Below are 27,986 nucleotides of genomic sequence, written 5' to 3' on the forward strand. Positions count from 1 at the left end.
ACCACTTAAAAGTCTTACTTTTCCATTAATCTCCGATAAGCGTCGTTTTTACATTTCTTTATAAGTAAATATATAAATGCATAATATATGTGTATTTTTATTAATATTTTAGATTCGCAACTTTCACGCAGATTACAGGCTGCACTGTCAATACAGCTGAACTAAGCTCAGGTGAAACTTATATCCCCAACCACCCATTGCTCCCACTGATAAGATAAAGCCAATTTGCACACCTTGTTCCCACGCACACACTGAGGGAACGATAAAATAGATTAAAGTTCATCAACGAGTTGACGGCCTCCCCGCTCGCAGTTGAGCGCGCTTCCATTGCGGGGTTTCAACTTTTAGTTTTTCCATTGGCTAGCACCGTTTGTCACAACCACCGTCAGCGCTGCAGCAATGCGTCGATTCGTCGGCTGACATCTATACCTGTAAACCACAGGGGTCAAGTGAATTTTATTTTTGTTTACACACACACACATACGTGACGCCGTTACGGCACAAATATGCCACTCAAAGCACCACCATCACGCTAATGAATACTCAACACAACATTCAAAAATTCTAAACAATGAAAACAAATATATATTTGCATACTATCCACAGATTAAAATAAGAAAAATTTAAAGCATTCCCATTTCAACGGAGGAATAGCAAAACTGCACCAATTCTCTCCTGAAGCCCTCTCGTCATGGCTAGCAGTCCTGAACGTATTGCAATACGCAAAGAGTAAAATCAACTCCTATCGGATTGTTAATCTCATGATAGATGCATAGAATCCAGTGTACATGAGGTCTATATTCTTTGGGTCTTTCGATAAAGCCACATAGATAGAACAATAAAATCAATAAAATATAAATAAAGTGAATACAAATTTTTTAAAAATCACGACGTTTCGATCGCAACAGAAGCAATCGTTATCAGGAGAAAAAAGAGGGGGAAAGCTGCTGACGCAGGCTGTTTTAAAGGTTTGAAATTGGTGTAACCCAAGGGTCATAAACGAAATGGGCAGGGCTAGTGATGTTAAAGTGAGAAAGATTAGCATGTCAATGTAAGAGATTAGCATGTCAATGTAAACGGTGGCTGTGTTAGTGTGAACCTGTTAATGTAAAATTAGAGAGTCGAAAATAACTCCTAACATCGGAAGGTAGGATGGAAACATCATAGCCAGTTAGGACTTAAACTGGTTAATAACTTCCTTCCAATGATTGAAATTGTGTCTGTGTCTATATATCTGGATGGCTTCATGAACGAATCTTTGTTGATAGCCAGTGAATTTGCAAAGTTCCTTCGTCTTGGACAAATCAATTTCGTGCCAGCCCACCGCATTAAAACAATGATCAGCCATGGCTGAGGTATTGGTCCAACCGTGTTTCAGATCTGCCTTATGTTCACGAACACGGTCCGAGACATGTCGCTAAGTTTCCCCAATGTAACTACTGCCGCAGACACAGCTTAGTTTGTAGACGCCGGGGTATTGCATGTCAGGGATCACATCCTTGACAGATGGGATCTGATCACGCATTTTATGTACTGTGTTAAATCAAACCTGGATCTTGTGTTTGCTCATGATTTTGGAAATATTTTTGGTGACCCCTGCTATATATGGCAAGGTGATGGTTTTGATTGGGTTCTCAGATGGTTCTTTCCCAACGGTTGGGGTGATAGCTTTATGGATTGTGTAGTCAGAATATCCATTCATCTTGAGGGCTTGGTGTACGTGCTCCAGTTCACTGGCTAGGTGGTGATGGTCGGAAATACGAGCTCCATGGTGTAGAGTTTTGATGAGGGAATTCTTCTGGGATGGATGTTGGTGGGAATCAGGTTTTAGGTAGGCATCCGTATGGGTGGCTTTCCTGTAGACAGTGTCCCATTGAGCCATCTGGTCTCTTTTCCATTAAAATTGTTCTATCTACGTGACTTTATCGAAAGACGCAAAGAATATGAATTCCTACAGTCACGAAAGCTCTAAGTCAAGATTTACATGAGGTCTATTGTTGCATGTAAAAGCTTCACATAACCCCTGAACCCACTAGAAAACATAAAACATATTTTGAGCGATTCAAATATTTCACCTAACAAATGCTGTGAGGAGAAATAACATCTAATGCTTAAGAATGTAAATTTTGACAAGTGTACAAATATTTAACATCTATAATCAAGAAATGTTTTTATAAAATTAAGACCTTGCAGCACTAACAGTTCATCAAATCACCAGCACATTGTTAGTACTGATTGCAATTTTGTCCAAATAGGTGCAAGTGTTTATTCGTGATTATATACAGCAGTAACTTTTCATGTAATTTTTCACTTCCTTATTACGCTTGTTTACCCAGAAAATCATCAATAACGCCTCCTAACTTATTCATGAGGCCCCTGCAAAGTTTTCGCAGGAGGGTAGATGCTTGCCGAGAATAATTACGTCATGAGTTTGTCAATGTCCGCTGTGAAGCAGACCACGCGTATTTCTATGGTTTAACTTATTCTTCTTGTTGTACGGCTGCTGACGTAGATGCAGAGCAACGACTACAATTTCACATTCAGGTGGTCAAGCCCAGAGTAGTTTATCATCATCTCCGTGATGTCTCCTTCGTAATTGTGGATCGGGCATTGCGTCGTTATTCGTTGTACGGTGTCTGTTCTGGATGACCACAGTCGCTCACGACTGGAGAGTTTTTTTATTTTCCATTTGTCCATCAAGTATCCGCATCCGCCATGGTGTGAAAAGCGGGATGCGGTTTAGGGTGGACCATGGGCTTCGTGGAAGATCAAATCCAGGGATCTTCTGCGTTGGATATTTCACAAGGTGTTTGTTGGTGAGTTCTACTGAACTCCATTTAGCTCTCCAAGCTGCATTCAGCTCTCAAAGCTATCGTTAACATATCCGCAGTATTAACCAGGGCGGCCGCTTAATTCAAACCGCAAACCTCTGCAACGAGCGGCGGACGTGCCATCGCTGTGCCCGTGTGTCAACATCCACGTGCAATGACGCGTGGGAAAAAATTATCCGATTGCTAAATAAAACCGCGACTGGATTGCAATAGTTACAACCGATTTGCCGGTGTGCGAACGGTGCAATCGTTACGCATACCCGATTGGCCACTTGGTGGCATCGACTGAAGGCCATCTCTGTTCAATAGCTTTCTGGGAGGCTTGCGCAGACACGAGATCCTGGGAACAAGTCGACTGCCCTTTGTGCCAACGGCTGTTCGCTGTTGGTAAACTCAGCGTTGCGTAAACAAACGCATCAATTCGTCAATCAATCCCTCTATTTAAAAACAATGCAATGGCCAGTTGAAACTAAAAGTCTAATTGTAAAGGGAGAGCTGGGGTAATAACAGCAATGTAGTACAACGTGTGATAGAGGCTCGCACACTGTGGAAAGAAGCGACTTAATGATTATACCCCTTGGCGATTAGATTAATTGCCACGATTCAGGGTCGCGATTCAATTCAATAATCACTTAATTTCGAACATTGTGGGGAATGGCAGCGATTACTCGTGGCTGCACGGGTGATGTAAACCCATTACATACAATGTATATGTATGTACGTTGAACTTCTTTCACACCGTACGTAGTCAACCGTTCTAGTCGGAGAAACACATTAATTATTAACACATGCAATTCGACGCACACGCAACACGGGCTTAAGAATGTTGATGTCAAATCATGAACCGAGGCATAATTTGCACCGCTCGTACACATTCCATTACCTGCCACGGCTAACATCAGTGGTGAGCGATATCCAATCCAGTCCTGGGCCACCCTTCGCCAACTTACGATGAGCAGCGTGGCCGAGTACGGTGAAACTACCCCCATGACCGAACACAGGTGTGAGGAGGCCTTCATCCAACAGTTTATTGGCAAAAGGTTGTAAATAAGTATTAGTAATTATTGTTTACTATGTTAAGAAGGAGCAAGTGCTTGTTAAATCCATATTGTCCAATAAACCACCAACCAAAGTAGTAAAAAAAGCTTTATAGGTCATCAGATTCCTTCAGTATAAATAAAGATTCTGCTTCTGTAAATTATTCAGTCACTGCCATCCGATCGCGGACATGCCTCGTTCTACGACTTGCGTGGATTTCCGTGGGTTGTGCCATACATCTCTCTCACCTCGTCACCTTGTGCCGTCAGTACGACCTCTGGTGACATCCAAGACCAGACCCCGCCATCCACACCTGTCTCTCGCTGCCTCTCACAGCGGGATTAGCGCAAGGCCAATGGTGTTCTTGATGTCGTCCATCAACCTCCTCAGAGATAGACCTCTGCCCCTGCTACCTTCTCCATTCCCAAGCAAGACCGATTCCTCAAGTCCAGAGGTCCTCATAACGTGTCCAAAGAACATTTCTCTCGCGTGGTTCCAAACATCAGTTCCTTAAAGAAGCTCCCGGCACGTGGAGCGAAACGTCGGACACCATGCCGGCCAACAAAGCCACGACCCGAAGAACACGTCAGAGAGCGATGCCTCGCAAGAGCAGAATGCCCGGCGCCTCCGGCGACCTCATGGGGTCCCTCATGGGGTCCACCCCTGGGATCCCCCCTAACCTCCACCCACCATGCTGCCCTCACCTGAGTGCGTGGTCCAGCGTCTTCCCGGAGAAGTCGAAGAAGCGTAGGTATTCCTCGGCCACCATCCGACTGAACTCATTGCTGTGGTTCGCGTGGACAGCAGAGGGAGGGCATCAGGGAGAGAACGACAAATCATATTAATACCAGATTTGAAGCTTTCGTGACTGCAAGGATTCATATTCTTAGGTTTTTTCGGTAAAGTCACGTAGGTAAAACATTAAAATTAATAAAAGTAAAATAAAATAAAAATCACGACGTTTCGGAGGCAACACAAGCACGGGACTCTACCGAAAAAACCTAAGAACATTTTAATACCACGAATACTAATAATACATCATCACCGTTGGCCAAATCAATCTTAATGCATCAAATTTTGTAGACCTCACATGCTAAGTAGAATTCAGCCTTGTTAGTACTTTGATTGGAGACGTCCTGCGAATATCAGTTGCTGTAGAATTGGGCTGTGAAGCCGCCAAATAGCAGAATGGACATGGATGATTGAATCTTAACCGTGAGCAGCTTTGTGTGTTATCGCTTTGTGTGCGTGGGGTTTTATACGGGTACGTGGGATTCCTTTCATGAGGCTCAGTGAGGCTTTCTTGAGTAAATAAAGGACATTATCAGATGTTTTAATTGCTTACCTGTGTTGTCAATGGCAAATTATAAAATAAGCTTGCATAGTCTTGCTGCCACCTAGTTATTCCTCTGGTCATGTCTCCACCTCTGTGCAAGCTAAGGGGCTAAAGTACACAGACTGCTTTACCACCTGTCCATCCTGCCATGGCACCACTATTTTACAAGCGGCAGGGGCAAAATTACTTTGGGACGTTTTAGTCTGCTGGGTGGACAGAGGGCAGGGAGAATTTAAATTAAAAACTAGCCCAGTGGCTGCGCTGGGAGACGGAAACCACAACGTTTGCGTTTCTACGTAGGATTTAGTTTTAATAAACTATCAATTTGAAACTATCTTTATTTGAATAGGTATGGTCCACTGAGTTATACGGCTCTTATTCAGAAGTGACCTGGCCACCAATGATAGCTCCACGAAGTGGCTTATAACGTGAAAACTGATAGCAGCCAAATACTCCAAACGCCTGTTTAAAAATGTAGAGGGAAAAAACCGGAGGACCGGAAGAAAAATGCACGCCACCACAGGGAGATAGACATGCAAAGTCCAAATAAACAGGCATCAGGGGTCGGTATCAAACCCACGAACTCCTGTATACCAGGCGAGGTAGTGAACATCTCGTGACCCTGGCGACCCATTCGCGGCTGCCTGGATTTTAACCCCCGGGATCTAGTGGTGCACCGACGCTTAGACGGCGCGGGGCAATCGGTGGGGATCAGGGAGGTCGGCTCGCAAGTCGCGTGGGCGTGACGATAAAGCAAATTAAGAAACGACGGGCCAGGTGAGCGTGAAGAAGACCCTGGCCCCGCTCGTCCGTCGCTTTCCAACCGAAAGGCGGACGGGGCAGGTAACAGAGCTAACGCTCGAGCAACCGGCGGCGGCGGTGCGACGGGCGGCACGTACTTCTTGCCGAGGTGGCGCGCCACGTCGGAGCGTCGGAAGCCGTCGAGGTAGAAGAGGCGTCGCGCCAGGCGGTGCGCGGCGTCCACGTCCGCTCGGCTTCCGTTGGTTATGAACGGCGGCGGCTCGGAGAAGACGCCCCGCGGTTGCCGCATTTCCATGCTGCCCTGACCGGGGACGCGTCCGTCCGCCTGCCACGCGTTTTCCCGCGATGCCTCGGGAAGCCTGGCATCACTGCTGATTCCGTCGTCGCGACAACAAAAACAATTGCAAGGTAATTTCAATCGCGCTATTTTGCACAGTCGTTGTCGACGGGCTGAGACCGTCAAATCACTACACCTTGTGAACTCCGTTTAACCCAATCTATGGACCATATCGTAAAACCACTGGAGTCTGCGCTTCTTCAACGGAGAAATTGCAAATCTACACGAACTCTCTCCTGAAGCCTTCTCATTGTGACCAGCAGACCGCGAGATTGGCATTTAGCTCCTGAATGCAACGCCATCATACACAAGAAGAAAAGAACACGGATAATATTTTAGTTACCGATGCTTAGAGCAGAGGTGGCCAACTGTGACTCGAATGAATGGAAGCAAGAGAAGAATAAAAATAATAAACAAAACTGAAAAGAAGAGGAGTGAAAAAGCACAAATAACCACAAAGGGTTTATTTTATTTTATTATCTGTATTCGCGTGTTTGTTATTCTTAATATCGTGGCAATGCTGGGTATCCATAGCGACGCAGCTGATGACAGGATACGTCTGTGAAAGCGGAATGGCATGGGGCACTCGCCCCTGGCAGACGGAGCCAGGAGCCAGACACAAATTATCGCCAGGCGTGCCATGAAGGATTCACACCCCCTACAGCAGGGGTCGGCAATATTTCAAGAGCCGCAATGCACGTGAATACGAGACGGTGGTTCGTAATAAATAACGTCACGAAGCGGCCCTTGAAGAGCCGGATGCGGCTTCAGAGCCGCATATTGCCAACCCCTGCCCGAGAGATTTGACGATATTCACGGCGCGTGGAAGTGCCACGAATGAGCGCCAGGTGGCGCTCACATTTGCCGACATTGGTGGAAATTCCACATTCTTACGGCGAGGGATAGCCTCTCAAGAGGATAGGCACTTGATTTGCCCCCAAAATGATACTCATTTTATCAGCAGCGGCGGAACCATAGGGTCGATTGACCCTCGAAAGGGATCCAATTTGACCGGTGCTGTGACGGAAGATTGCCTGGCAAATATTATTGAATCCATCTGTGCAGAATTATGTGTGTTACCCCCTCGTACGCATGGGATGTCTTCAGGTCCTCTGGTTCCCTCCCATGAGCCAAACGCTCGTGAAATAGAATTGCCGTCGCACTCACGAATGGAATTGCCAAACATGCGATTACAGGAACCCCTTGCGACAGAGCATTCTCGGCATTACAGAGCAGTTCTTAAACAAATGAAGAGCATCGTTTAACATTGCTGTACTCTTTTGATTTAAAGCTTTCGTGACTGCAGGGATTCATATTATTGGTTCTTTCGGTAAAGTCTCATAGAAGGGAAATAATAAAATAATAAACATATAAAAAACAATTAAAATTCTCACGGCGTTTCGAATGCAACACAAGCAATCATAATCAGGTGTGAAATCCACAGCAAGAAAATTTGAAAAAATATTACTGTGCTCGTATTCATCTCGGTGATTTCCAATCGTTCGGCAACCACTACAGAGCGACCCGACTTGATAATTAGAAAAAAAACACCGCCGTCTCAAAGTTGCTTGGGTAGGAATTAAACTGCAAACATCGCAGACATGACAGTCCGGGGCAGCCAGGATGTCAAGTAAAAATAAACACAAACATTGGGCAAGATCTGCATAGCTCACTTGCCGGTTCTGGCGCTGTCACAAAGATGAATGCTGCCGTGTGTGTATGCAAGCACTGAGAAAGTAGTGCCACGCATTGATAAACTGCTCGTGGTGCTGTATGCATTTTAAATACAAAAATACGTAGCAGATGGTAAATATAAGCACATACTTTGGAAGCAAGGTCAGGTGCGTTTATATCTGAAGTGTCCTTGAATAAGAAGACATATCAGAAGCTCCACTTTTCGACACTTGGGAATGACGTCACGGGACCTTTAATATCCACTGTGAAACAGATGGAACGTCTTAATACCGTTATTATACCCGCAGGATTAACCGTGGCAGCTGTGCTTATAACAGGAGTGCTTATATGCAGCTTCTACTCCACTATACTTGCACTGTCTTCATTATAAATAAACATTCAAAGGTCGATCCCGACAGTTTGTAAAGATAGGAAAACTCTGGAACAGTTTCAGCCTTCTAATGCTCATTAGCAGTCAGGCCTGTAAATCAAATTGAAAGCTGTAAAACAGATTCATAACATAACAATCTTTATTTACGTGGATTCACTTTACATGTTTGGTTATTTCCCAGAATGCTCTGCAGCAGTAGAGCATAATAATGTTTTTTTTATATATACGAAATGTCTGCGGGGCATTAAAAGATAATATATGCATCACTTATGCAATATATTATAATGTTCATCTATTGTCAAACCACTGCTGGATAAAGGCCTCCACAAACCAAATCAGTCATAGGTGTTGCTTGACCATACTTCACCATTATTTGCAATACAGGACAATATTTCAATTTATCTTTGTACTGAATACACGTAAAATCAACACTGTGTTTCTGCTTGTGAATTCAAAAGGAAAAAAACATAATATGCCCCAAAGGAACACAAATATATACGACCAACTCGAAATGATATGGAAAATATAACTCATGCTCACTTTGGTATTAAAACATCTTTTATCATAAACTATCACCAAAACAACGAGTTTTTTTTTCATTACGTGTTAAATGACGAACGTACATTTCTTCCAGTGTTAATAAATCTCAACATTCGAAATGTTGGCATGGGAACGCGTTACAATGCAGCAATTGTCCGACACTAATTCACTTGAGTTAATTAACAAAGGTAGAATTAGATTTTTTTTTCTCTCGCAGGCATTCGCATTGACACACACGGAGGCCGTGGGGCCCCCTTGGGAAATTCCTACGTTGGTATTTTTCTCATCGAATTGAACGCATTAACCGTACTACGTTGTGTACTTCCCTCTTCTGCTCAACATAGCAACAGCCGGTCTTAAAAAAAAAAGTATTTTTTCATGATGATTCAATCGTATGGCAGCATATCAAGTTTCCATATTGCTGAATGTACGAGCAATTTGCACTGCTCTATAGGAGCGAAAAATTAAATCGGATGTTTTGCACCACAAATACAATTGTGCATTTGCAAAACATCTCCTTTAGCGCATGTAATATTTACATCCCATAGCTGGGGCGTCGTGTCCAGGCATGTCATTTCGATGGCACTAATAACTTCCAAACGAATCACTTTCGCCCGTCATTTCACAAATCCATCCAGCCTAGATTATCCACCTCCAGCGTCAGCTCCCCCAAGACTCCTTGTCCACCCCTCGGACCCCTTCGCTGTAAACAAACCCGAGCTGGGACCGTGTGCACGCAAGTGCCGTAGTTGCACATTGCCGCCGGCTTGACCAACGGTGTGGAAGAAATTACTGCCAAACATTTCTTGGTAAAGCAAACTGCGGAGAAAGCGAAACTGCAACTCACTGCTTGAGCTTCATTGGCATTTGATGTAGGACAGGCGTGTTTAGGATAATGGGCCAATTTGCATGGGGAACTTGGCAATGTCTAATGCCACGTGTTTCAGGACCGTTGACAACTGGGTTCGGTGGCCCCACTGGCGTTGTAGGATCAAAAGGCACGGTGCCGATCAGTGTGCCCACACCTAAACTAAAAACGAAACGGTTTTTTTTATTATACCACGTAAGGCCCACTGAGATATATATAGCTCTTTTTTCAGAAGCGACTTGGCCACAAATGATAGCTCAACGAAGTGGCTTATCACGTGGAAATTTCGAAGAGCTAGATACTCTAAACGCACGTCGATTCTAAATGCGGAGGTAAGAACCGGAGGGTCCGGAGAAAAATCCATGCACACTTCAAATATACAGCAGCAGGCGTCAGGGTCGGGATCAAACACACGACCTCCTGTATACCAGGCGAGGGAGTTAACATCTCCCTAGTCACCGTGGTGCCCCTCAAGAGCCATGAGGCTCCATGAACTCGGCCACCCTAATTATGTCCCCTCCACTCTTTTCCCCACCCTCTCCCTAACCATCCATGGCCAGATGAGAATTAAACATGTTAGGAAATATCATGCAAACACATGATTCGTGAAACTCTTTTTTTCAATATACGTTCAGGAGCATTTACTTAGCAGTATGGTAGCGGGAGAGTAGTTGTCAAGGCAACATTAATTGGCATATTTGCAAATACAGTGATACCTCGGTTCACGAACGCTTCTGTTCACGAACAACTCGGTTCACGAACAGAAAAGTTCATAAAAATATGCTCCGGTTCACGAACTCCGCTTCGGTTCATGAACAGCAGCCGCGGCCATTTTAATGCTATTTCCAGGCTGTCACATGGTCGTGACTTCCTGTAGGAAGATCGTGGAGAGAAGAAGAGACACAGAAAGAAGTACTGTGAGTACTGTGAAGACACTTTCAGTGACTTTTTGCTTTTTGGTGTGCTTTTTAGCACATACAGTACTGTACTACTGTACTGTACAATACTGTACTTACTGTATTGTACAGTTCACCCGTTTGAGTGCTTACTGAAGTCATCTCAAGCAAGGTTAGTGTTCTCTCTTTATACATTACTATACTGTACAGTACTAATGTGTATTGTAATTTGTTTCATATTTTTGTGCTTCAAAAACCAAAAAAAAAGGTCAGAACGGATTAACCGGATTTACATTGAACCCTAAGGGAAAATGTGCCTCGGTTCACGACCAATTCGGTTCGCGACCAGAGTCAGTTCACGAATTAAGTTCGTGAACCGAGGTATCACTGTAAGTGCTCTTAGATTTCAAGTTGTAGTGTCCGTTACAGATGTTGAATGTGAAACAGTGTTTGTGACAAGTTCAGCTCGGTTGAACCAATACAAGCTAAAGTATATTAGCTTAACATGTAGGCTTTCGCCGACCAATATTATCCTGACGATGCTAGTTGTAATTACTGGCAAAATGTCATAACCGAATTGCAAATGTTGTGAGTTTACTCTCCAACGCACCGGTGTGCTGTAACTCGTAACGAAGTGGCATGTTTTGTTTTCGTGACAAACCTTACTAATCAGCTGCGTCGGGTTGTGGCGAGTTTAACTACACATATTTACGCGATCTAACCCAAAAAACCCTATTACGCATGAAGTATATTATTTAGTAATTTCATGGCTTATTTGTAAAATAAAGCAATGGAAAAAAAGACATGGTCCTCAATTTTAATTCAAATGACCACACATCCCGTTTCACTTGTTACGTTCGGAATCATCGGCATCACCAACGCGAGGCATGAGGCTAATGTTGCATTTCCACATTTCTGGAACCCATTCTATCTTGTAATAACACCGTTGGTGTTTCCATAGGCATGAGTTCGGGGTCTGTGATACAGACTTGAGTGGTTTCCGAGTGTAATAAGCATGAAATAGTGTGCGAGACAGTGCAAAAAAAACTTAGAAATACAGAAAATACGAAACCGAGAGAGAGAAAAAAACTCTTAACACCAACAGCGTTACTTAAGATTAAACAAATCAAATGTAATAGCGATTTCATCTCTGGGAAATCAAGCTTCATAACACACACAGCACATATATAATAATTAATGATACTGGCCAAATATCTCAAAGCAGGACCCTGCTGAAATTGAGTTTTGAGACTTTGCAAATATTATTATTCATTATGATATTTCTTCAGCAGTATACCCATTTGTTCATTTATCAACGGAATTTACTCTGCCAGATAATAAACCACAAAAAATGATTGTATCTCTCTTACGACGTGTCACCCACTACTGAGAAAAAACACACGTGTTTAATACTCTAATACATTCGTTCAAATGTTTGCAAATTCATTGAAAGTTAATTTCAAATGTGGAATTTGGGAAATGAAATTGGCACAAAATGACCAATGCCCATGAACAGCTACATACGATCTTGCATCTCGACCGCACCGCTGGCACCGGTGCCTTGTGTCTTGATACAAAGGCGGTGGAATGAAATAATGTTGGGGGGTGGGTAGGCACAACCTGACAGCATGAAAGAAGTACGATACTGACAAGAGGCATGGAGATTGGCAGACAAAGACACGGCGAGGGAACATGAAGACGGTAAGAAAACGGAGCACACACAGTGCCCGCTCCGAGAACTCTCCCTGCATCGCGTTCTGTGACTCGAAAGGGAATGGCTAATTGTTGTGATTTACCCTTTCCCTCGGTACCGATAACATTGTTTAATGTCATTTTTTCCCTTCCGATTCCATTACGCTTACGTGCACCAGTAAATGGAGACACTACTCATTAGGGGGTGCCACGTATGTCATCGGAACGGAGCTGTAAGAACAAAAAAATGACATTAAAATAATGTTTTCAGTACCGAGGCTCCCACAATGCCATGCGGGAAGGCGCTTGGCAGTTTGGCGCCAGCTATCATACAGTGCGGTCGTGTCGCTACAGTTCTCTGCGGTGAGTACAATTTCTTTAAAAATAATAGCGCTACTACGCCTCTCTAAATAAAATGAATGCTGAACCGCTTGGGCATTCTGAGATTCAGCGGGGGACAGGACACCCACCCTGCAACTTGCAGATGTCTCGAAACGGGAAAGGGTTAATAAAGCGAACGGCGGGCTGCGGAATGGACAGGGAGAAACAGAGAGATGGTGCTGCGCACGATTTTAGGGGGCAGTGATTGGGCTCATAATTGTAAGCGAGAGACACCTTCACAGATTTAATGATATGCTTCATCGCCAATGCACTGGTAATTCCCTATCCATCAGCAATTGGCAGTTGAACCCGCCTAAGGAACTTTTGCTAGACCGATGGCTTGCAATCTCAGTTTTATTCACACACATCTATCACCGAGTCTCAACGTGCTAAGGAACTACAAATCTTGACATTAATGACAATACGATGCTGGGACAGCCTTTAATTTAAAGTTTCAGCTGCAGCAAGTCTGAAATGTCTTCACAGTCGCAATAGCCTAAAGCGGGCACAGGATGTGGCCATGGTGTTCGAGCACAATAAAAAAAATATACTGATCACATTCATCATAAACGCGTCCATGTAACAGAATATTACATCAGGTAATAAGCTGACGTTTTGGGTAACGGTGAGATGTAATGATGGATCGATTCATCGTTTATTAATATCGATTCTAAAGGTCACGGGAAGGTGCACGAGAGGACACCCATTGTGGAGATGGAACGACGGAATCGGCTCCTGTGCCGGCGCTATGTGGATTGTTACGTCGCATAATATAATCGCGATAACTGGCAAATGCTTTAGGAAGCCCTTATCCAGCAGTGTATTGATTAATGACTGATGTAGATAATGGTAATGAATGCGGTGTGAATGACGAATGTGGAGTATATATTTTTGCTCTCCGATGTTGTTTACTGGATATATGTAACAAAAAGAGCTTCATTGCTCATCGGATTTTTTCCAGGATAAAGAAAGATTATTATTCTGATTGTTTGGCACGATGTCTGCCCTACCATTCATTCCACACGCCTGAGTTTTTGAAAGAGCTCTCAGCACGTAGAGCAAACCACCGAACTATCGTAGCCGATCAACGCGATCGATGCAACCAGAAAGATCACAACAACCACGCATATTTTTTCGCACGTTTGATAAATAACTGGCCAAAACATGTTGTCGTGTTTGTTTCCATTCCCAGACACACAGCCGAGGCGTACCCATGAATCTCGAAGTTAATGCGAGACCCTCACTGTGCATTCCATGGCCGCGGAGGGTAACGTTTCCAGCGTTGGAGTGAGCAAGTGAACAATCCCGGCCCTGTGCTCACAGTTCTAATCCTCGCTGCCAAGAATGAGCAGTCCAAGAAAGCTATTATTCGTACTCCAGAGTAAATGATGTCGTCGTTTAAAAAAAAGTTAAGTAAATCATTGACAAACGCACAGACAGAACATTGTGAGAAAAAATGCGCCGCTTTTGCGTATTCAGCGAAAGAAAACAATTGTTAAGAATAAATTCATATTAAGTGGGGGTTTTGACTCCCACCCCCACCACCCCTTTGAGAAAATAATCAAGAGGACGGAAGACAAAACACAAAACCGCACGAGTAACTTAAGCCAATTTATTTTCCTGCAGGACTTGCACCCAGAAGCCGACTAACGATAAGGCTGCAAAAAAAACCCTGAATGTCCTCTGTTCTGCTTGCCGTCTTGCGTTACAAGCCCGGGCTTGCTCAGTGAGTGCAACCCAATTCACCGAATATATATATTTTTTCTTAGCGTGTTATTTCGAACCCACCAGACAATCTGGAATTTTCCAATTGACCGCGTCTGATGACCTGGAGTGCAGCGGCGTGAACGGACGGGCAAGTTGCTCACAAGTAACGCAACGAGCAGCATAGAAGATGAAGTGGTGCACTTGTTACTAGCCGTGGATGGATCGACGTAGACATTTGATTTTAAAGTGGAAGAACCTCCCCCTCCTCCCTATGAGCTGTGAAGCTCCTTCTCATAGATGTCCATTCACACACCAACCCAATCCAAGCTGGGAGACAGGCACTGGCGGAAGATTAAGAGAGGAAGGTACGCATGTGGATAAATTAAACAATCAAAGAAGAAACTAAATATACAGGGTGCTTCAAAAAATGTTAACACTTACATGGGACTATCGTTTTTAATGGAAAAATAACGGATAATACACTGCAACGTGATAACAATGCATGTTAATAGCTTTAAAAAGTCAAAGAGTCTCCACTTATTCGCCATCATTGTCAACACGTGCCTGGAATCTTCTCCAGGTGGTCTCCAGAGCCAGGAGGCACATTTCCTGTGGTATTGTTGCAAATTCTCGGAAGTGTTAAAAACATTTTGAAGCACCCTGTATAACATAATTGTGTTAATCATCATTATTTAAAACTATACAAAGGAAGGATATATCACACTTGGAATTTCAGAGTTTGCCTGCCTGCCTACCTTCTTGACTACGTAACCATCCACTAACCCAACGTATTTGCTCACCTACTACCAACATACTTGCCTGTTTGCCGAGTAAACCATCTGTTTACTTACCTACCTACCAACCCCCATCATATCACAGTTGCAACTCACAGTGGCAAAATGTGTCTGTAGTTGACTTCAAGCGTGAATTCAAGAGCTTTTCCTGATGGCGAATTCACCGACTTTGAGAGAGGACACAAGGGGATTCCACAACGCGGCTGCCGGACCGTGACGCACTTTTGTTTCCTGTATTTAAAGCGAAGGTCAGGCCGGGGGGGGAGCATTCTTAAAATCCGCCGTGCGTGGGGAGTGGTGGTGTAGCGTGCTATAAACCAGGCGACCCGAATTCGGTTCCCGCTCACGGCCAACACCGGTGATGATTATCTGAACTGGTCCTGGGCCTCCCCTAGGTCGACTCACCCTCAAATGAGCAGCTGGTGCAGTGTGCAAATGTTTTACTATACTAATTGGCTGTGTCGGGTGGTGGCGGGTTTAACGACACATTTATATATTTACGCGATCTAACCCAAAAAAACCTTTATTATAGGGAGACAAAGGGGGCCGGACATGGTGTTGGCCACCCACCCCCTCGTGTGCCGTGCTGGCCTTCATAGGTGATCGCTAACAGCACTTGCCCAAACAGTCTGTTAAGGTTATACGGGGGATCTCTGTCTTTGTGTGACACAGATCTGCCTAACCTTTTTTGACAGCGGGCCACAAGTTCAGGGGATGCGTCTTATTTTCCGGAGCATCCTACAGTCTGTAAAAATATGGTAACTGCTAGAAAGTCAACTTAATAAAAAAAACATATCACGGGGCTGTGTGTATACGTTACTGTGTGCGTGAACATCAACAGGCCGCAGCGCCCAGCTCCTGCGTAAATGGAAAATTAAGGACAAGGCGCGGTGTGACTGTGGCCATGCAACTCAAACTTGGGACCATGTAGTAAACCCATAGCGACACACCGAGACCCATAGAGATACATTAAAAACAAGCCACAGTGTGGCTGCGGCCATGTATTCCAAACTTTGGACCATGTAGTAAACCCAGAGACACACCGAGACCACTGTAATCTGTGCTCCTTCAATTGATGAAGAGAAAAAAAACACACTCTCCTGAAAGCCCTCTCATCATGCCTAGCAGATCTCGACATTGGAATTCAGCTCCTGAACATAATGCCAAATGCAAGAGAGGGACTGTGTGCGTTGAAACATTTGAAAACCAATTACAAAAATAAAATGGCAAAGACGGTTACGCTTTTTTTTATGAAGACTTTATACTCGGGGAAGAAACTGGCCAGCGTGTGCGTGAATTGTGGTCAAATAAACCTTGCGACCCACACGGTGCGGGAAGGAGGTTCCCCATGCAGCAGTGCGTTAGAAACGCACTGCGCTCAAGTGAGGCTTTACCAAGCAAAAGCAAACGGAATACATTACAGCCCGAATTATACGAAGCTTCACTCGGCACACCGTACAGCCCAAGTGTTTGACGTTTGATACTTTACTTGGCACGAGTTACGGTGCTTTTTGTGGCAATACGAGAATAAACTACAGAAAATAATGGGAAGGAAACCACTGTGACACCAAGAATAATTAAGGGAAGGGTCCCAGCAGTCAGGAAGCTAACATAAAATAATAAATATGAAAAAAAACACAATTCACAATACACCAGAACCCAAGGGCAAATGCATTGCAACTCCTCCTACCCCATGTATGCGATTTCACCGTCAGGCCTACAGCCTTTGATAAACGTATGATCAGATACGTTATGAATAATTGTTGCCAACGAATTTTCACAAACGATCCATTAATTCATCGCCATGAATACTCCCATGGTATGCTAAAAAAATAAACCTGTTTACTGCCGCTTACAAATGTATCACGTAAATAGACTGTTTGGTAAAAGTACCGTTAAGCGAGCACCTATGAAGACTGGCACGGCACACTAGGGGGTGGGTGTGGTTTAGCACCACACCCGACCACCTTTGTTTCACCAACGCTACGTTTGCACACGGCACTAAGGTCCTCAATTAAAGCTATGTCGACCTACGGGGAAGCCCAGGATCATTTCAGATCTTACTCAGCAATGATATATTAGCCACTGCCGGGAATTCAACCAGGTCACCAGTTTCGTAGCCAAGTGCGCTAAACCACTAGACTATCGTTGCCACACGCACATATGTCCACCCACATGTGGGTTTGGTATAATACATGCAGCAATTGATGCGTGTGAAAACAAATTTAGGTCAAGCAGAATTGTGTTTAACACGTCGAAGGTTTGGGGTACAGCAAGCAGTTCCGATTCATAATCTGAAATTTACTCCACTTCATGAAAGGCATCATTGGGAGGCATAGTAGGTTGAACAAGTGCAGACATTTCCACCTCTTTTTCACTGGAACATTCGAGCAGAGCCAAAGCAGAGGCATCACGCTCTGGCCGATTTTCCACTGGCCATTTGCCGTGCTGAGCCAGAACTAAGCGGCGCTACACCGTCAATGCTCCGTTTCGAATCGTTCAATGCGTGCGGCGTCAGTGGCACGGTTCGGCTTCCGCGGTGGAAAAAAAACGAACCTGGGGCCTTCTGAACTGTGCCGAGCTGGCTTGGCACACAGCTTTGGTACCGCTCGGTTATACAGCTACAAAAAGAGTGTCAAAAGCACACAGCTGTTGTGCATATGATTAAGTGCATTGGTCACATTTGAGGTCCCATTCGCTCAAAGTTATTTAATTTGGATGGTGATATAACACAAGAGGGATCACAGTGAATTTCATAAGGAAATTCTGAAGGTTTGTTGTTGCATGATGCACAAAGACTGCATGATTTTGATTTGAAGCTTTCGTGACTGCAGGAATCCATACTCTCTTTGGTTCTTTTGGTAAAGTCACGTAGAAAAAAAAACGTCGTGATTTATTATCATTTTTCTACGTGACTTTACCAAAGAGTAATGACTGCATGCTTCCTACATAATTTTGTGCCTTGCTTTGAACGTGGGGTTTTCGAGCCTGCACTATTATTCTGTTGTGATGGGGTACTCTCATCATTTACTGAATGGAATTATGTTCCCAGCTCAATTTCAATGCCCTATCGCAACCGTGGGGAAATGCGAGACCGATGACAAAGATGATGATGAGCGCAATTCTCCCTTGCTGCAGTTCAAACGTCTGACCTGTTGCATACAAACGCTCACGTGTCCAAACATGTTCCAACAAGCATGTGGATGTGCTCATTGAACAAATCGTCCACACCCGTGCATCACGGACACGCTCTCTCGAGTAAGGTGACGCCTTCTCTCGGTCCGCCCTGCGTGGCCGCAATGACGCCCACCCTCGAGCGCACTAAATTGCAACGTCGCCAACACCTGGTGTCAAACAATGTTATTTGGAGGAACACAAAAGTGGCTCAACAATGGGAAAATCAGCTCCTGCAAGCTGCCTGCCCCGCCCTTCACCCACAGCTGCCAATCTGGCACCTTCCTCATCCATGTAAGCCCACAAATCCCACCCCTCCCCTCTCACACTGGCGCGTGCTCGGCACCAGCAATTCCACGTGAACTCCCGTGCACCAGATTCCACACACATACCCCACCACTGCTAATCTGGCACTTTCACAACCCATTATTCGTTTCATTTGTCAGCGGCCAAAGAAAAAAGCCGATTAGTGACTGTAGCGCCCCCCACCACTTCACTTCACCGTAACTTTGACTTGGGCAATCAATCTCTCAATCCCACCGCGATTAAACCCGCTGCACGCCGGGAGCCTCTGAAAGAGGCCGAGCTACAGTGCACAGCGGGGATTGCCTTTCTAATTGCCTGCTGTGGTTTGGGGGGGGGGGGTCTTTTTTTTAAGACGTTGTGATGAAAAAGAGATTCCCTGCCACTATAATCAAAGCTGGGGTGAAGCCGAGTACACCTCGTACCCCGTGATCAACTGCGATTCAGAGGGCATGCCAAGAAGACCTCGGCACACTCTTCTGATGGAATGTATGCCAAGTTCCTACCACTGCTGGTGAGAGAGCTTGACAGCTCAAGAATAGTCTTCCTGGGCCATTCCAGCACGGCTTGCTTGGATTTTGTCCCAAACATTTCGCGATGCACGCGGGTTCCATGGGATGGGGCCCTGCTGCCACGTCTCCCTCGCTCGCTCCTTCCCCCATCTACCGCCCGTAGACAGATGTAGTAAGGGCGGTCCAGATGTCTTGTGACCCGCATTTAATTCTCCAAAACGTTATATTTGGTTAAGCAAGGTTTATTTAAAACAAGAAATTAATATGCAAAGGAAAACTATTTTAGGGGTCAATTAATTGGGGGAGGGGTCACTACATTTGGATCACCCTGTACTTTAAATAGCAATTATGCATCAATCTATCAACTAATGGCACTTAAAGCAGCTTAGGTTACGTTAGGTCACCGTAAGCTCATATCTATTAGTAATGTCAAATAATATTCGGAACAAATAGAACACGACACTGAAGTTGACTCAAGCGTGGGACCGCCACTGATCAGCGCCATCTCTCCTCCCGTGCTAACCCCACGAAGACACTACAACTTAATTTATTTCCGAGAGCGGTGTGTGCGGATGTGAACGTGTTCAGCTCGCTAACGAAACCGAGCACGCAGACCCTGGGATACCGAGCCGGCCCGGCCCTGGTAAAGGCTTGCTGTGAGATGATGCACCGAGAGCCACCGGTCCCGATTCGCTCCCCATTGCTCTATGTGAAGGTACCACAAAGGGCCCAAAACAACGCATTGGTAATAACGTTCACAAGCACCAAAACACCACTTGTGAGCGTTATTAGCAGTAACTTTTGGGCGCTAATTTAAGTTCAGTCCTAGAAGACACCCTCTAGTGACTTCAACCTATGATTAATTGTAACCCAGCATAACGTTTTATGCTATTAGCGAAGTTTTTTTTTTAACCGGGTGAGAACTCGATGAACCAGGAAAGTCTCAATCGGTAATAATCACCGGCGAGAGTGACCTCGTTAGCAAAAGTATGCCAGTGTTGTCCTAGCATCGTGGCAACTGAAACGGTGCAAGTTTCTTAAAATCGCTCCCGATTCTTCCCACCCAGTGGTACAAACGGCTTTACCACAGTCGGTCGATCGGCAGATCACGGACGTATATGTTGAGCTTCTTTTGCACCGTACGTAGCCAACCATGCTAATTTGAGGCGAGACGGAAGGGCAACAAAACACGTGTGGTGTGGTAGAGTGTGGCAACTTCCGCCTCTACAAAACGTCTAGGCCAGCGGAAAATAGTCGGCCTCATATCCGAGAGAGGTTCTCTTGAACTCTCGCTGGTGGAGGTTTCTTCCGCCAGCCGTGGCACAGACGAGCAATTTCAGACCTGCACCTTTACCTTTTACTGTAACTAATCATCACATTATGCATTGAATGTTGATTCTTAAACAGCGCCAAATTGGTGCGTTTTGTGCTGCCATTTGTCAAAAAATATACGAGGGATTGCCCCATATGCGATTCCCGAGTCGAACGTCAGCAGCGACAAATCATCCGTTGCGATGCATCATTAGAAAACGTTGTGCGCGAGGCATTGCCAACAATAGCAAATCGCTCAACGTGCGGCCCTTAAAATGTGAACCCCTGCATACAAAAAAACTAGTCTCTTATTATACACTTTAAACGATTAATCGATTTGCAAGCCCCATGTAAAGAATAGTGCCAGCTTAAATAAACTCCTTATTATTAATCACTGAACTGTATTGCTGCTATTCACTGCACGCTAGGAATGTCAACACAATAGTACTCAAGTGTGCGTTAGGCTTGAGTACTTATAAAGCCCGTTGTGAAAGTGCTGTTGGATGAAGGCTTCCCCGATGCCACATTAGTCACTGTGGGTTTATTGACCATACTTCAACACAACTGTCAGTGTGGGCTGTGAACGGAGGGCGGTGAGGTCCGAGGACTTGTTCAAATATCACTTCACCAACGATTTTACCTCTAGCCCAAAAATGAATGCGCTAAACCCACCCCGCTCCTCTCTCGAGTAGTTGTATACCAGCTTATTATCCCCGAGTGAAATTAATTAGGCGCAAGCCCTTCATTACAATAATTGTATTCGTATATATTATCGTTATGCTTATTTACCCAGGAAAATCTCAATGGGTGTTGAGAGTCGTTTGCAGGAGGATCCCACCAAGTTATCTCAACTGAGTAATATGCAGGTAATTTATTTGCATTGGCATGTTTGGCCAATACCAGTAACATTGTACTTGTCTTTTAGCTATGGGAGGAAATCTGAGAAGCCGGAGGAAACCCACAGAGAGGTGGGACAGAGGAGGAATCGAAGCCAAGGCCCTCTTGTTGTGCGGCACGACTGTAAACGTCGCGCCACCCGGCCGCCCAATATCATCACGTAACTCAAGTCAGCTGACCATCACAAACACCCCCACAGTCCTGTGGTGCAGAGCGCACCCCAAAACATTTCATTTTCGCGGTTCACGTTACCCCTACTTTGTGCTCCAACAAAAATAAATTACAATCAAACAAGCGGCAACACGAAACAAATTACCAGGGCGCTTAATTTACACCTCTGATCACAGCAACACGGTGCGCGACGGCGACGCGAGCGCATTGGTCCGGTGGAAAAAAAATCAATCCACGAGCAGAGGCAGCGCTAGGCCCAGCAGAAAGTTAAAAGCCCGACGCTGTCAGTGGCCTGAGTAGCGGCGCGCAAATCGCACTTACAGACTAAAGAGGCGGCCGCGCTCCGTGGGCTCCGCTATCGGCAGAGCCCCGCATTCATTTAGGCAGGGGCCAGCACCGCACCACGACAGCATGTAGGCCACCATGTCCGCCGCTGCCACTGCTGCTGAGCTCGCGCCGTCTTCTTCCCTCTGGGAGGTGTGGGCACGCAAGACCGGGCAACGGGGCACATGCCAGCAACCGAGCGTGCGTTTTTTTTTATCCGCCCGCGGCTGCTCGTCGGTCGGTCAGTCAGCGAGACAGCCGGCCGGCCAGCCGGCGGAGCAGCTGACTGAGGCCAGCAACGCTCTCACTGTCAGTAACTCTACCGCCCGTTACCACCGCCCCACGGCCTCCACCACACAACCGCTGAGCAACCGCGAGCTCTCTAGACTCTCGTAGACCCCACCCAGGCTGCGTGAAGTGCAGCCTTTCACCCGGACGCACACGAATGACTCAGCCAGAATATTTTCCCTGCTGGCAACACTCTGCCAAAGAATGCCAGCTAGCGACAGCGGGCTGTGGCGTGGCATGGCATGTGTGGCCTGCATTACGTGTGGCACGTGCGTATTTTTAAATTTGTTAACAGTGCCGTCTCGGGCTGCGGAACTTTTTTTTTTTACACGATCAAAAATATATCTTTGCCATCTCGGTTCTAAAATAAAAAATGTTTTTGGAAAAGAAAAAGGTATATGTGCATTATCATACGATGTCCATCTCTGTGTGTTCAGATTACAGTTTGCAAGTCATTTCCTTTACAGGAAATAACAAGGTCAATTCGGCATGAAAACATACCCATTAAGTGTCACAATGGTATAAGCCAATTGTTCCACACAGCTAAGCCAAACATTCGTCACTTGTAAATCCATATAACATAGTTTGGGGGGGAAACGACGGTGCAGTGGTTATCGCACTGCACTCTGAACACCGCAGCCCGAGTTTGATTCCTGTACCTGGCCAATATTCCTCAACGACCATGGGCTCCCCCACTTCAGCAAGCTGCAGTGAGCAGTGTGGCGAAGCATGGCCAAACAAACCCATGACTGACGTGGCCTGGGAAAGCCTTGAATCCAGCAAAGGATTGACAAAGGGCCAAAAAAAACGCTCGTACAGCAGTACGTTAATCTGCTTTTTATAAACTTCCACGACAATGAAGCCAACAGTATAGCGCGCTGTGTGATGAATAGCCCATTATGTGATGGCTGTTATGGGCCGTGTGCTATGGGTCCCATATGGCACGTGTTCCTGCGACAGATGGCCTTCCTCTTGAGCAACGTGGCCACAAGCTGCGCTCATTGTTAACATGTAAAACATGCCCAGTGTTTATTATGGGCCTCGCATTAATTCGTGCTTATTATGGCGACACACTGATAGATATGCGCAGTAGTCTATAAACCACCCAGAATGTTCCCGATCTCATCAACACCTTAGAAGCAATGCACGGCTTAATCTAGACAGGAATTCGATGGCCGCAACGCATCAAAAGAATTGTCCGGTACTGTGGGGACTACAATGTGAGAAGGAGCAGACGGAAGATAAATCCATCGCTGTATTGTACCATACTCCAATGTCTGTACTCCACGCTTGCTTCATCAAGCCGCCATGACCCACACGGTGTGGGGAGGCCATCATCCAGCAGTGGATTGATAAAAGGACTGTATCGTACACGTACATACATGATGCGTCCACAAATAGATATTTTGCGCATCAATTGTGTCTGCGTGTAAATGGTCGTCACGGTTGATATGGCAGCGGGGGAAAAGGAATTTCACCGTACTCAACGGTGACGCTACGCCGTGACACACACACACACCACGCGACGGCAAAGTTAGGGTTAAATAAAAAAAAATGCGTGAAAAAAGCAATATCCTGGGCATTCGCACGGGTACGAAAAGCTCTTTTGTTTTAATTCCTTTTATATTGTGCTCAGAATCCTGTTTAAGCATTGTTGGAATTTCTTCACAGGAACTGGCTAACCCCGGCACCTGGCTATACAACACATCGTCTCCCACCTAACGACGCTAGGGTGGGCGCTGCTAAGGTGGGTGGGGGTGGGGGACGGCGGTCGAAGTGTGGAGGGGGTTGCTGATGCACAAAGCACATTCGCACGCAGGAATGTTGCCGCGTAAGAGATGGATGAGCGCACGGGAACATCCGACCTATCAGATGAAGCCTCCACGCCACACAGTTCCTGATGCTTTGTGGTCACGGGAGCTGGACAAAGCTATAAACCTCATAGCTCGGCGATGTGTTTTTCGGCATGTTTGGCGTTTCGCTCCGCGTTGCCGGGAGCTTCTTCAGGGACTAATCAGTTCCTTATAAAGTTTGCCGAAGCTCCAAGCACGTGGGAGAGAGTGAAATGTCGGCCAGCGAACCGAACAACACGCGGCACAACCCCGAAAGCGCATCGGAGAGCCACACGGAGCACAACCACGAAAAATCCACGCAGCAGCAAAGATACTTTGAACATACTATAAAACTGTCTGCAAGTGATGAAAGATGTATCATACAGGAAAGTTCCAGCAGGCCTGAAGCAAATAAGAACTGGTTTATTGACCCTTAGCCGGGCCAAACTGCCCCCTGCAGTGAAGAGCGAGGGCTTGTCCACATAAAGGCAGAAGGTGGCAGCAGGCAATGGAGGCTATATTGTACAGATGACTCCTAACAAGGATGAAATCGACAAATAGTTGTTGCATTGTTCTATCGCTGCCGAAACTTTACACAGCCACAATATTGAACCTTGCCAGTCTAAAACAAGATAGCACGGATTATGCACACGTGACATTATGCAGACGTGACATTATGCACAGGTGACATGGGAGGATCCAGCCTCCGGTCATAATCGTGCCCTTTTGCCTTCATGCACTCACCTATTGTGCTGTCTGCAATTTCCACCATTATTCCTAACTGATAAAATCATAATGAGAATTTTTATTAACACTGGAGAAATCCGATGAGCTATGAAGCTCTTTTTCACAGATGACCAGTTGGGGTGGGTAAAAACGTTACAACAAACAATACAAAAAACACAATAGGAGTACAAAGTAATGAAAATGGTAAAGAAATAACTTTAAATACAAAACAAAACTATTTTTTTTATCTTATAAGGTAAAGCCCACTGAGCTATTCGCTTATTTTTCAGAGGCGACCTGGCCACAAATGATAGCTCAACAAATTGGCTTATCATGCGGAAATTTCGAGCAGCAAAATACTAGAAATAATATAGATGCACGTTTCTACTTTGAGCTGTCTGCAATTTTCACGATTACTCCTAACTGCTAACTTTCCCTATCACCACCGCTCGTAAGGGCAAGCAGTTAAATTGTAATTCAACACAGATTGCCATTTGAAGTCTTAGAGACCCTCATGCATTGGATGCTACATAAAGCCAAAGTATCTTTTGGCATTTAAAGTGTAAAAGTGAGAGTTAAGGGCACTTAAGAATAGGTTAATATTGGCTGTATAAGTGTATGATTATTATTGTAATTGAAAATCAGATGAACTATAACAAAGGGAAACAGAGTATGTTCCAAATCTTGCTGTTGTGAAAACCTCCAAAATATACCAGACCATCGTGTCTTTTCAGACAGGTCATTTTGCTACCAAATAGAAATCAGTTAGTATAGACGCACGCGTATTTGACGGAAACAAGTTTCGGCACGTAACGAAAGAGCCAGCCATTTCATAATGTTTGAAAAATGTTTTAGGCGTGGCTGCAAAACACGTGCGTTTAACAAGCTTGTAAGTAAGTGCAAGAGAAGCAGACATTGCCGGGGCAAAATAATTCACTGGGTCGTTTCGGCGGGGCACGTTTCTTGTTTCCACAATTTTTCTGTGGCACACTGCGGTGGCCAATTCGCTGAGGATATTTCAACAGAAACACAGCCACAATGTGGGTAGCAAGAGAGATGGTGATCGCCCCTGAGCCGTGCCAGATTAAAGAAAAATCCAGAGATTGCTTTCACGAAGATAGATAAACACGGAGAAACATCAAGCCGTACTCTGTAAAAAAAACATCATCACGACCTACACTGACAAACGTGGTGAAGTATGGTCAAATAAACTCCCGTGACCCACATGGCATGAGGAAGCCCTCATCCAGCAGGGGATTGACAAAAATGGCTGTACATGCACAATCACGTTTCCTTAATCCCAGACTATTACCACCAGAGGGACATTCGTTCTTTAAAACGCTTACTACGATATTTGAACGTAAACATGCAAGGATGGTTTACTTTACCATAATTGGGATTTATTTGCTGTACTTTGGAAGGGCGTACGAGGTTTTGGCACCAAGATACAGCTCTGGTCCCACGGGTATTGAAATTGCGGCGTACATTGTGTGGCAGTGTGGTTAGCAGCATTGGCTCGCGATAGAGACGTCACGCTGCATCAACGCACCGACTAACAACGGTTATCAAACTCGCGGACCAAAGATCTGACGGAGAGAGCGGAGAGAGAGGAGATCGGAGAGGTCAAGGTCAGCGCTGGCTAAAGGCAAGGAGGATGCAGGGCAACGCGTAGAACGAGCAACAGAGCGGCTGACCCCGTGGAAATGGGACAATGCGAACAACAAGTTTTGACAGGGGAGGGCGGTGCTGTTGCTGCATGTAAATCCCGAATCGAGAGATTTTCACGTGTACTTTTTAAACACTGGGATGCTTGTGGCCAACACCTGTTACATTGTATGGCTTTTTTTTATTTTAGCTATGGGGAGGAAACAGAAAAATCCGGAGGAAAACCCATGCAGAAGTGGGGTAGAACATAGAAACTCCACACAGGAAAGCACTCGAGTTGGCGATCTAACTCAGGCCCTTGTTGCCGTGACGCATAATTGTTACCACTGTGCCCTCCTATTGCGGCTATATCAAGCCTGTGGATATAACCTGCTCATGCACCGAGGTTCAGAAGAATTCCTCTTATCCGCAAGTCTATAACTTGCGGCTCCTATTATCTGGAGGAGCTATAGGGTCCACGGAAGCTCCTGTTGCCCATGACCCTATTCTTCCTATTATCGCATTCCTCTGCAAGAATCATTTCCCACAGGTAAGTGGAGTAAATTCATGGATAACCCAGCAGATATTAGGGTCTGCGACGTTCGTCCATACACTCACTGCAGATAAAGAGGAATTCTCTCAATGATTCCAATAAGGTTTGACACGAAGGATTGGCATACGAGAAGGCTACGCCGGACAACAACAGGATCGGGACCTCACAAAGCGCTTAACAATCCAACCCAGTCATCTACAGTTAGCATAAAGAACAACAATTAAGAGATTAAAATCTGCTAAATTAAACATAGCTCATTGCAGCCTCATTAACTGCTATTATACGTTGTTTGGGACAAATATGTCTCCGGGCATGATTTTAAGATGGACATTGCATTGGCAACCACTATTGAGGGTGGTAAATAACAAAAAATGGTCCCATCACCATTTCGAACTTAGAAAAGATGACATTTTCCTCCACCGCCCTACATTCTATACAAATACCGAACGAGACTCAGGACACCGTATCTTCAAGCGAGTCCTTGCCTATCACATCTGGCAGTTCACCAGTATTGATTCAAACAAGTCTGACGGCTGATGAGACACTGTGTGTCGAAACCAGTCCACAGTTTGCTTGTGCCGAATCAATGCTGCTTACATTATTCACTCCCAGAAGGCCCGTGGAGCTGATTGTGTAAAAAAAAAGCACCGATTTTTTTGGACAAAAAAATCAAGATGTTTTTCTGCTTATCTATGGAATCTCAGAATTTAGATCATAATGTACAATGCAGTTCTGACAAATTCATGTGTTCCAGTATGTAACAGAAAATACAACGCCTTAAACATTTCTGTGGAAGAATGTATGATGTGCACATGGGTGTAGCACAAGCCATAGTAGCAATGCCTTAACTGAACTTGCCCTTAAGTCAACTCATATGCTTATAATAATTACATGTCCACAAAAACTGTAAGTTGAGAATTGCACGTCATTAGAAAGCCCTCAACTTTCAATTAGCGTAGTGCTTTTCCTTTTTGTAAGGACGGCTGCTACGAAGAAGGAATGGT

General features: G+C 45.2%; 1 protein-coding gene across 6 annotated transcripts in view; it reads right to left on the reverse strand.

Annotated features, from left to right (window-relative positions):
- Positions 1-27,986, reverse strand: part of LOC144732111 (PH and SEC7 domain-containing protein 2-like) — a 187,813-nt gene that overhangs the window by 66,936 nt on the left and 92,891 nt on the right. For 4 of the 6 annotated variants that reach the window (XM_078613389.1, XM_078613391.1, XM_078613392.1 and 1 more), the window contains 2 exons: positions 6,105-6,338; positions 4,574-4,654 (listed from right to left, as the gene is read on the reverse strand). In XM_078613389.1, the coding sequence (XP_078469515.1) occupies positions 4,574-4,654; positions 6,105-6,338 (315 nt within the window). The remainder of the gene's footprint in view (positions 1-4,573; positions 4,655-6,104; positions 6,339-27,986) is intronic. The other 2 variants (XM_078613390.1, XM_078613394.1) reach the window with 1 other exon arrangement.

The sequence above is a fragment of the Lampetra planeri genome, chromosome 41 (assembly GCF_965212315.1).
Source record: "Lampetra planeri chromosome 41, kcLamPlan1.2.h2, whole genome shotgun sequence".
Lineage (NCBI taxonomy): Eukaryota > Metazoa > Chordata > Hyperoartia > Petromyzontiformes > Petromyzontidae > Lampetra > Lampetra planeri.